The sequence below is a fragment of the Sander vitreus genome, chromosome 5 (genome assembly GCF_031162955.1).
Source record: "Sander vitreus isolate 19-12246 chromosome 5, sanVit1, whole genome shotgun sequence".
Classification (NCBI taxonomy): Eukaryota; Metazoa; Chordata; class Actinopteri; order Perciformes; family Percidae; genus Sander; species Sander vitreus.
Window position 1 is genome coordinate 31,604,692 of NC_135859.1, and position 11,960 is coordinate 31,616,651.

The 11,960-nt window shown below is 41.6% G+C and overlaps 1 protein-coding gene across 1 annotated transcript; it reads left to right on the plus strand.

Moving 5' to 3' along the window:
• Nucleotides 1–5,398: 5,398 nt before the first annotated feature.
• On the plus strand, nucleotides 5,399–11,521 carry LOC144518657 (putative G-protein coupled receptor 21). The gene has a single exon (XM_078251485.1). The coding sequence runs from the start codon at nucleotides 6,334–6,336 to the stop codon at nucleotides 7,378–7,380; it is 1,047 nt and encodes a 348-aa protein (XP_078107611.1). The 5' UTR covers nucleotides 5,399–6,333; the 3' UTR covers nucleotides 7,381–11,521.
• Nucleotides 11,522–11,960: the final 439 nt, after the last annotated feature.

An 11,960-nucleotide genomic window follows, 5' to 3' on the forward strand; every position in this document is an offset into this window, starting at 1 on the left:
ATCTCGCGATAAAAATGGGTTTGCGTTAACGCTGTTAATAACACGTTTAACTGACAGCACTAGTTTAAAGCCCTTGAGGGCTAAACAAAAAATGCCCGAACACAGTGGTCTTCATGGGGAACGTTAAACAGCTGATTCTCAACCTATGAATTTCACTTTCTTATAAAGTCTAATAATACCAAAGTCATCCTTCAGCAAACTTAACTAAGAGCCCTTTTAGCTGTTCTTCTGCAGACACTCTGAGCCTCAGGTATTCAAACTGCTCTGTGACAGCCTCGGCTATGATTTAAGATGTTTTACTTTGAAAGGGAAGAAAAGGAAAAAAGGCTTTAATTACGGAAGAATTTTGTATCATATGTAAAATTATTCAGAATTGTAAAGACTTCTCTCATTGGATTTATGACAGGAATTATGGATATGTTTTCATATCAATAAATCCAAAAATATTGGAGAAGGGGATGATTTAAATCTTTTTAAAGTATAAACTCCAGGGATGTCGTGATCAAGATTCATTGGCCCCAATCCTGACCCAAGTCCTGAAATATAAATTTTCTGTCCAATTTTGTTTTATTTTTACAATAATGTAAATATGATCAATGTGGCGTCTTTTTTCTCTGTATTTATTGGGTAATATAACAGTGACACGGCCACCTGACCTTCCTAGAAATGTGTTTTACATTTGTGATGTTGGGTTTAAAGTACGGCTGTCAAACGATTAATTTTTTTAATCGTGATTAATCGACAAATTTCTATAGTTAATCACGATTAATCGCATGTTTTATCACATGAATAAAATTCTATTATTTTGCATTTCAGAACTGTTTTTAAGTACATATTAACAATCGAAAGCCATTCTTAATTGAGAATCAAATGAATGAAAAAATTTACTTCATGAACTTGACATTAAGATTTGTAATTGTTTATCATTTATTTATTGTAAACAAAAGAAAAATGTGTGAATCTGTCATTATTGCACAATTCCTACAAGTACCTAACCTAACTGAGATGTAACACTAAACACATTGCTTATACAGTACAAACAAAATGGTACAAAAACTGGATGCCACAGCAGGACATTTGTAACCTTTACGTTTTTCTAATAAGGAATGTAACAATTCTCCTGGACAGAAAAGGGGGTGGACAATGGACAAAAAGTCAAAAAAACGATACAAACAACACAGTCCTAAAACCGTATGCTGATATACATAGTCTGTATAGTGTCCAGTAACTTCTAAATAATGTTGATTACTCACTGATGTCCAGTGATCATCGGTTAATGAGACAGCATTTGCACTCTGCAGCAGTTCCAGTTGGACTGCTTTCTCTGTCGTACAGGCTGTGTATGCATGAAACTACTGTACCCCTCGACAACTTTTTAAACGTAAACTTTCCATTCAGAATCTTATTGGCATCCATTTCGGCGTCTCACGCTCGCCATCCACTCAAAACGTAATGTTAGCCTACTACTCTTTGGTCGGCTCGCAAGCCCAAACAAGTATGTGCGGCGTGCCTGTTGTTCTGTTTCCGTTCTAGCTAGATCCGGTGTGGTGTTGTAGTTTTTCTAACATTACTAGTTGTTGCAACAGCATGTGAAAAAAACTACAAAGTTTGCTAGGCCAAAAAGAACGTTAATCTCGCGATAAAAATATGTATGCCGTTAAAATGGGTTTGCGTTAACGCTGTTAATAACACGTTTAACTGACAGCACTAGTTTAAAGCCCTTGAGGGCTAAACAAAAAATGCCCGAACACAGTGGTCTTCATGGGGAACGTTAAACAGCTGATTCTCAACCTATGAATTTCACTTTCTTATAAAGTCTAATAATACCAAAGTCATCCTTCAGCAAACTTAACTAAGAGCCCTTTTAGCTGTTCTTCTGCAGACACTCTGAGCCTCAGGTATTTAAACTGCTCTGTGACAGCCTCGGCTTGAGGGCTGTTGTGATGTTCATATCTTGTCTGCTACTCTCGAACCGCGGCATCACAAGCTCTCCTTTCCCAACAGTCGGTCACAAGGTGGCTTTCCCCGCCGGCCGGCTGGCCTGCCTGCTGTTTATTCAGAGCGGTGTGTTGACGTTGGTAACACGGTGGAGGTGCTGATGTCTGCGTTCACGTTAACATGTCTTCTAACAAGATGTCAGACAACCGGCTGCTTGTTCGGTTGCCTCGAAGTTCGGCCTCATAACTCGGGCAGATGTGGCACCTCTGACCTGTGACCTGAAAAATAAAAGCAAAAACAGACATGTAAACATGGCATCTAATGGCCCTCCTACCCACCTCAAGGCTCACCATATGGTAACAAAAAACAAACAGTGTCTGAATGGCGTCTCTGTTTCCCACTGACAGCCAGTCTGGAAGAGGATGAGGCTCTCGCAGGAGCCCCTCCTGTTCCCCCTGAATCAAATATCACAGGAGTTGCTGTGGTTTGACGTGGTGTATCAGCAGACGGCTTGATAGTGACGCATACTGTATTAAACCAGTGCTGTGCTGTCCTATTTAAATGGTATCATAAAGAAGATGGATCATATCTTTTGGGGATATGAGAGTCCTACGGAAGCAAGTAGTGGCGGATTAAATAAAACAAAATACAAGATTATAATGTGAAGACAATGGAGTAGAAGAGCTGCTGGGTCTTTGTGGTGATCACATCAGTGTTAATTTTGACAGCAAATTCTGATTTAATATTAGTCTTTTGAATAACACACCATTTAGTTTTAGTCATATTTTAGTCATCTGAAATCTTTTAGTCTTAGTCTAGTTTTAGTCGACTAAATATCATAAGAGTTTTAGTCTTAGTCTAGTCTTAAGTCTTTTAGTCTTAGTCTAGTTTTAGTAGACCAAATATTAGCAGATTTTAGTCGACTAAATCTACAGGGGACTTGATTAAATGTTTCTCCAGAATTTCCGGTCATTGGAAGTATCCATCAGTCTGTTATGGAATGGTATTAAGGTTTGAATATGCAATACAACCACAGATTTAATGGTTGTAATACAAAACATGTATTTTATTGTATTCTTAATGTCAAAAACACACCCTGAATGATTTGCAATGCATATGACATTCTTTCAAGATGAAGTACAATATTATTGAAATAGATAACCACCTAACTCTGAACTCTGGTCTTCTACTGTCTGTGCAAAATCAAAAACATTAAGAAAAATAAAGTGCAATTCTCAAAAATAATAATAAAACTATTGGTTGTAATGCCATTGCACAAGGTATCTAAATACAGAAAGTTCACTACTGTTAATGTTCACGTACCTCAAGAAGTTAAAACACTGCTAGGCTACAATGCCTTCTACTCTGTGCAAAATCAACAAGATTTGAACAGAACAGATTAGTGCAATTCTGAAATGTAGATAAAAGCTGTATTGGCTGTAATGCCATTGCACACACTGCCAAAGAAATACTCCTTAATGTTCAAATAAATAAAAAAAACCCCTGCTCTCTCAGCATTGAAAATACAGGTAAATATCGCATTAAACTAAAAAGCACACAACTCTGTAAGCATCATCTTCTTCTTCATCATCTATTACTCTGTGCATTATGTGCAAAATCAAAGAGATTTGAAAAGAAAACTAAAACATATGTAAAAGAAAATATGCATTGGTTGTAATGTCATTGCACACAAAATGAAATATTCTTCTCACATACAGGTGATCTTTGGATACTTCCGGTGTTCATTCTATCCTGGGAAGGCCTCATTGCACGGGTCAAATCTGCTCTTAAATGCAAGTCTCCTTCAGAAACAAATCATGGCTGTAAGTATTCGTGAACATTTTTAAATCCCTTTTATTTACATGGCAATATGCATTTAAAATGTCCAACGCATTGCCACCAACATATAGTTCTTCATCGGGGTCTAATGCTGACAACATTTTTTTAGAAACATTGTCCCCAACATCATTTACTACAGCAACATTTTAAAGATCAAACTTCCAGCACCACCTATTTCACAAGAACGTGTGAATATCATTTAGTTTTTGGTTGAGACGGCACAGACCTCACCAGGAGGAAAGTAGTAGGATATTGGTTTTGAAAAGATGCTTTGCTGTTAGATTTTGTCGATTCCCATTGCTGTGAGCTCCAAAATGAAACTCCATTGACACCACCAGGACTGAGTAGACGTGTGAGTATGTGTGTGTATGTGTGCATGTGTTGCAAAATTGCACGGGTATAATCCATATGTGAGGGAAGCCTGCCGGGGAGAGTGTGTGTGCACGTGGGTGGGTGTGAACAGTCTCTGTGGAGATGGAAACCTGCTTGCTGCTCATTGGCTAACAGATGTAGCGAAGGCTGTATTAGTGACTCTGTCAGGGCGCCTGCAGAGAAGGGTATACGGATCTGGAGAGGATAAACATAAATAACCCTGTGTGTTTTCAAATTTGGAGAAAGTGCGGTAAAAATCCCCATAATGGATAATATAAAATATGCTTTCAATAATAAACCAGTATTGTAGGTAGACAAAAAACTCCTGAAACATTAGGGAGTCAAAAAAATAATTTCTGATTTATCTAATGTGGCAATACATGAAAAGATTTTCACACAAAAATGTTTTAATGACACCTTTTGAAATCCTGAGGAAGCCATTCAATTGATTTAGTTTTAACATGCTCATCTTTGGAAATGGCACTCCTAGTCATTTGTTTGTTGGGTACAAACCAGTTTTTTATATTGTACTTATTGAATATCGTCATCTTCATATATTGTAGTTATTGGTTTGAAGAATAACAACCGCCTCACTTTTCTTTTCAACGTTTGTGCTTGAATTTCTCGGAGATGGAGCTATACTACGTACAATTCAGACACAAATTACTCCAGGTCAGTTTGCAGGAGTTTCATGTTAGGTAATCGGTCTTTACCAAAACATAGAAACTTATTTGAGCCAGAGTTTTTTTATTGTGACACGGATTTTTGGTTATTTGAAGGTGATTTTATTTCATTGTGTAGCTCAGACCTTCACATTGAAATATGCAACTGAAATGCTGTTAAAATGATGTTCTGTAACCATCAAATCAAACAAATCCATCCTTACTGGGATTTTGACTTCACCTAAACTGGTTTTCCTACAGTTATGGTGTTGTACAGTGGATATACAGTAACAGTGGGGAGAAAGGGAAAAGAGAGCAGGAGATGAAGGAGGAAGAGAAGGAGAGTCAAAAAGAAAAAAAAAGAAAAGGCAGGGCAGGAGGGAGTGAGGAGGAATGTGTGTTTGTGTGTATGTGTGTGTGTGTGTGTGTGTGTGTGCGAGAGAAAAGGGGAGGGAACATTAGTGTGTGTGTGTGACAGCGAGAGAGAGAGAGAGAGAGAGAGAGAGAGAGAGAGAGAGAGAGAGAGAGCAGGGGGAGGAGAGGGCAGCAGCAGTGGCAGCGCTGCATCATCACTACTGCCACTACTGTAGAGAGGAGAGGCAGTTTACTGCCTGCCTCCCTGATCTTGCTCTCTCTTTCTCTTATACACACATTCATGCATACACACTCTCTCAGCTCACACACACACACACACGCACACACACTGGAAGTCAGCCGGCTGCTTCTGGGTCGCACTAGAAGCTTCACAGAGAAGAGATCCTGGTGACTTTATCCATCACCTCTGGTTGTTCCCTGCCTGCGCTCGCCTGTCTCCAAAACTCTTCCTGCTCGAGAAGCTTTGTGTGTGTGTGTGTGTGTGTGTGTGTGTGTGAAAAAGTGTGTATGTGTTCATCCCCTGTCAGTGAACCATGGATGAGGCTGCCACTTCAAGATCTGATGCTATTGTTTGGACTCTTTTGCTTTTGTTTGCTGAGACAGCCATTGCGGTCAGTGTGGAGGAGTGTTAACATCGGAGCTGCCGGGAATTTCGGCATTGTTTTTCCCTCCCTTTTTCTTTGCAAAGACCGGAAGTGGATGCAAGGATCTTTTTTTGGTGGCTGTGTGCCGGAGCAGAGTGCTTACCTCAGGATTTGCAGTTGAGGCAGGAGAGGGGGGGTGGGGGGATATGATAAACAGCTGCGAGGGGAGGACGGTTTGCACTGCAGCATCACACTGGCATCTCTGGTTCTGCGTTGGAAATTTGCTTCTCCAGGATGCACAAATGCACATATTTCACACTCGGCCGCAGCAGAGTTTGTTTGCATACACCGATGGATTACTGCTTCTTTAAGAACTGGCTCCCTGCCCACTGAGGGAGAAAAGATGCTGATTTAGGAAGGGAACAAGCACTCTGTTTTTGGAGCAGAAGACTGAACGGGCAACTTCAGGATCAGAAAAGACACTTGGGTGACAGGTTAACGGCTGCGTTGAGCTGAAACCGCCCCCCTCCTACTCCCTACTCCCTGTTCCCTCCAGTCCAAACATGAACTCTTCCTCCGATGCAAACCAAAGTGGCTCTCCCCCGTTCTGCCTACTGGGTGCCGCAGGTTACTCCCGCAGCCTGGATACCTGCGTGCTGGAGGTGGTCGTCATTCTCTTCCTCACTGTGCTCATCATCGCAGGCAACCTGGTGGTGATCTTCGTCTTCCACTGCGCCCCACTGCTGCACCATCACACCACCAGCCACTTCATCCAGACCATGGCCTATGCCGACCTGCTGGTGGGTGTCAGCTGCCTGGTTCCCTCGCTGTCCCTCCTCCACTACCTCCGCGGCCTGAACGAGGAGCTCACCTGCAAGGCGTTCGGCTATATGGTTTCCGTGCTGAAGAGCGTCTCCATGGCCTCGCTGGCGTGCATCAGCGTGGACCGCTACATCGCTATCACCCGCCCGCTGTCGTACACCACGCTGGTGACACCATGCCGGCTGAGGGCGTGCATCGTCCTCATCTGGGTTTACTCCGCTCTGATCTTCCTGCCGTCCTTCTTCGGCTGGGGGAAGCCGGGTTACCACGGGGACATATTTCAGTGGTGCGCTGACTCTTGGAAGACAAACCCTGGGTTCAGCACCTTCATCTTGGTGCTGCTCTACGCACCAGCCGCGCTCACCGTCTGCTTCACCTACGGGAGTATATTCCGTATCTGCCGGCAGCACACGCGGGAGATCACCCAGCGCCACGCTCGCTTCAGCTCGCAGACGGAGGGCGATAAAGGTGAGCGGGGGGAGCGCTGCGAGGGCTGCCCGGACAAACGCTACGCCATGGTGCTGTTCCGCATCACTAGTGTCTTCTACGTGCTGTGGATGCCGTACATCCTCTACTTCCTCCTGGAGAGCGCTGGGCTGTATCACCACAAGGTGGCGTCCTTCCTCACAACATGGTTGGCGATTAGCAACAGCTTCTGTAACTGTCTCATCTACAGCCTCTCCAACAGCGTCTTCCGGAAAGGTCTCGGCCGCCTCTTTAGCCCGTTGTTTCCCTCCTGCCTTGGCTGCATGGACGCCAAAAAGGCTCCAGCTCCCATCAGCCCGTGAGCAGACCCTCGATGGGTATGGGAAGTATGAGCCCTGACGACGATGAATTTGGTTGGGTCTCTTTTGAGGCATCGGCCTTCTTTGTGTTTGCTTTGCACTCAGCTGCATAGGATGACACAGGTCTTTTTGGTCCTGCATTAAAATGTGTTGAGGACCCCTGCACGGAGCATGCAGAGGTGCCCGTGCAGATGCCTGTTGGTCGTCTCAAAGGCTGATTTTTGTGGAGGCTGTGAAGCTTTCTCAAATGCTCTTGAGTGTGATGCTGCTCTTTTATGGCTGCAAAGATCACAAGCTGACGACACAGGGTAAAGAAGTTTGATATTGATAAAGAAAGTGGACTGTAGGAATAGGATTCATGTGTGTGTCACTTCAGTGGATTTAATAAACCCTCTTGCCTGCACTGACTTAACAACTCCCAGAAGCAAAAAAAAAATAGGAAAGCACAGCGCGACTTGTGTTGTGCAATCCACTGAAATGCAAAAAATATTTTAAATCTTTTCAAGCCTGACTGAAAAATCTGCAAATTGTCTTGGTTCTTTCAGGGTAGAATCAGGTGATGCAAAAAATGTTGACACTACACTTGAAACAGACTACTGATCTGTTTCCCTTAGGGAACTCCAGACGATTTTATGAGTGTATGAAAAATCAATCTTATAATCAGCCTGTGTATGAGTTAAAAATGTGTATCAGATGGACTTTAAGCTCATTTCCCAGAGAGAAGATTGAGGTTTATTTCAGAGCTTGTGTGTGTTTTATTCCTCTCTTTTGAAGCTGGGTTTTAGCGGGAAGCTTCAAGTATGTTTACACGGTCTTGGGTTTCACATGAAATTGTTGATTTAAGAATTAGCTTTACTTACTAAGAAGGCCACTGACCGGGGAAATTTTGCTGCCAGCAGACAGTGGCATGTCATCGTCAAAGAGACAATACATAGTATTTATTTGAAGAGTTGTATTCTCTGTTTGCATTTCCTCCTCAGGTTTATCAGCAGTTCTTTGTTAAGCCTCTGGGCTGTTTGCCTTTTGAGCTCAGCTGAAACAGTACATGACTCCTAAATCACAAGCCACGTAGCGTCTTAAGATAATCACCTCCTGACCTGTCAAGTGTTGGTGAATCTGCTGTCTGCCGGGATTCACACGAACACCGTGTCAAGACTAACCTGACTGTAGTCTTTATTGCTTGTGTCTCTTGAGCCCTCAAGCAGCTAATAGCTGTTCAGATCAGGGTGAAGTGGAAGAGAAGAGTTATCGCTGTGCATCACGAGCCCGACTTCAGAGTGTAAGAGGGTCAGAGCACCTTTTCAGAGAGCCAGTGACCACTTGTGGCTTCATGTAAATATACTTCAGAGTTTGAATATTTAAACAGCGGCTAACTGGGCCCCTGATGCAAAGTAGACCTCTAGGATTACAAATGATCTTATGGATGGAGTGCTGTTGTGGGTTTCATAAGATACTTATTTGGTCACAGCCAAAAGGTCTGACATGCTACACTCAATACTGAATCTGTTTTTTTTTTAACAGTGTTGAGAAGAAGATGTGATTCTTCATGAACTGCAGGGAGATTTAAGACCTTAAGATATAAGTTCTAGAGTTTTAAAGTCACAATGAAATGGTATTTCTGAGAGCGTCTTGCTCTTGAATTTGACATATGTGTGGTGGTTGAAAAAGAAGAAGAAACAAAAAAAAGAACACTTTGGGAGGATTGTTTAGAAAAAAACACAATAGCCAAAAGTATATGGACGGCAGATCACAAACCTTTGTGTAGCCGACTTTATCTGGGGCTGTTCTCAAGGTTTTGGGCTCCTGAGATCCAATAGGGTGCCATTTTTAAGCAACAGCATACGCAGGTATTTTCAAAGGCAAAACAAAGCCTTGGATCAGAATTTCTTTTTTTATAAATGTATATTTTTCCGTGGAAACAGCATGCTAAATTTGCAGTAAACTATAAAACTGAACTGAAAACCAAACCACAGTTTGCAACACTCTGGTGTTGTAATTTGCTGTGTATTTTATTTATTTATTGGTTAATTTAACAGGGAAAGTTTACATTAATAAACCTTGCTGCCAATGAGCCGGATAAAAGAACCTGCTGTTCTTTTTACTGCAAGAGAAATTGTCAACTAAGCATAAGAACTATATCAAGTTAGACTTAGCCTTAACTTGAGCCACATTTTTCCTCAAATATTATGTGTCAATGAAATTTTTTGATGAGGTTATTTCATATCTCGATAACGATATTTATCACGATATAGCATGTTTTCTAGTAATTCATAAATAAATACATAAATATATAGTCTATCTGAAATAGCCACATGGTAAAGCCTATTTTTGTATACTCCTGCAATGATCACTACTAGGGCTGGGACGGTATGGATTTTTTCTTACCGTGGTTGAAAAGCAAGAAATTGTACCGCAACCCCCTTACAAGAGTAGCATAATTTTGAGCAAGAATGGCAGGGTGCCTTAAGTGAGTGACGTCAGTGCCTGTGTGATCGCGCAAGGAGAGCGAGCGGTAACGGAGAGTAGCATATGAGTGCCACCTTGAGGAAAAGCGAGAGGAAAAAGAGATAGCAAAGTTGATGTAAAGTGAGTTAAAAGTGAACAATAAAACAACAAGCTAGAGTTTGTCAAGACATGGTGGCTTTATCTATTGTTAATACTGCCGGTAAAGTGAATGGTGTTACCCCCTGAAAAAACATCGGCTTAAACCTTACAACATGTCGCAGCCCGAGTGCAGCCCGTCTAGCAGCTGAGCAGACAGAGAGCAGAGAGGGCGACTCGGCAGTCCGCTAACTTGTTGCGCTCTCTCTCTACCAGTATAAGCCGCTCTGTTTTAGGCTACGAAACCTGCATGCAGGCTGAAATTCAACCATGCCGTTTTATCGGGATAAAGCTATAAACAGAAGGAAACTCTGTTAGCTGCTAGGCTAATGTGCAATGGTAAACACTGCAGCTGTAACGTTAATGTGTCTACCTCAGCTGAGAACGGAGAAATGTCTTTGCCTTTCCTACGGTAGGAAAGGTAGGAAAAGCAAAGACATTTCTCCGATACAAGACATTACACAGGTAGGCTACTCTATCTCATATTGGCCTAATAGTCAACACGAATGGAATGTTATTATGTGTCATGGAACATTGCGCTCCCCAACTCGCGAAAGGTCGGATTTGCTCCATCTTTTGATAAGTTTTGTTTAGAAAACCTTGAATCCATGTAAGACCCAATGTCATCAGACATGATTTATGTCATTAGAATCAATGAATCCATGTCATTAGACACAACATGCACACATGTGCAGGTCAGCGTTTTTTTGCGGTGATGACGGTGACGAACTCAGACCCACAGTAGGCGTTACGCTATACCGTGAACGCGGTATTGCGGGTAATGCGGTAACCGTCCCAGCCCTAATCACTACTTAAAGCATCGTCAAAATGACGTAAATATTGCCATAATGCAATTTGGCTGCTGGTTTTTTCGACATCGCGATAGAAACTATGATTTTGACTTTGAAGACAACTTGTCTTTGTTACGTAAAAAAAAACAACCTTTTCCCTCGAAACATAGTTGAAAATGCAGTTTAGTTGTATGGGAACATAATTTTTAGGAGACAGGTCTGAAGAATACGCATCGTTTGTCCAAGATTTTCCAAAGTCAGAGTGCAGATTGTAGGTGATATGTTCGGCCTGTGCCAATGAATTTAGGGGCAAGAAGACAGTACATCTCATCTGTTAACACAGTTTCCCGGCTGGCCTGAATATGGTAAACCATTCAGCTTTCCTGTGGGGCACCAACAAACTAGTGATAGACCGATTATCGGCCCTGGCCGATTATTGGTCCGTTTGCAGATCTGTATCGGCGTTTTATCTGCCTGATAACCGATGAAGTTAATTCATTAAAAAGTGCGCTCGGCTACAGCTCTGTGTCTGTCCCTCTGCTTCGGTTTCACTCAGCACTGAGTCTGACTTAATGTCCCGCCCACAACAATATCTGACTCTCTGTTACTGCGTATTATGTTGAAAGTTTCTAATTTATTTAATAATTGCTTAAAGCATTTAAACAAAGTTTGGTAACACTTTACTTGAAGGTATCTACATAAGAGTGTCATGACACTGTCATGACACATGAACCCTAACCCTAACCCTAACCTTAACTAAAAACAGAATGACACTTAATGACAAAAGCGTTATGTCATAAACGTTTATGACTTGTTCATGACAGTGTCATGTCACTCTTATGTAGATACCTTCAAGTAAAGTGTAACCCAAAGTTTTATGTTGGAGTTTGTAACATTCCAAAATCTTTATTTTGACTTAAAGATTTTCATTTTCACTGTAAATGCGTATCGGTTCCAAATATCGGTTTCAATAACTACTAATAATCGGTATTGGTATCGGCCTTGAAAAACTCGTATTGGTCGTTCCCTACCACAAACATTTGATCATAAAGCGTATTACATACAATTTAAAATATATTACAGATAAGATTTTGATATAAAATTGTGAAAACTTAAAAAATAAATAACATTTAGTGTTATTCATGTGTATTAAGAGGAATCAGTTTAAAAAACATTTGAAAAGATAAAAGT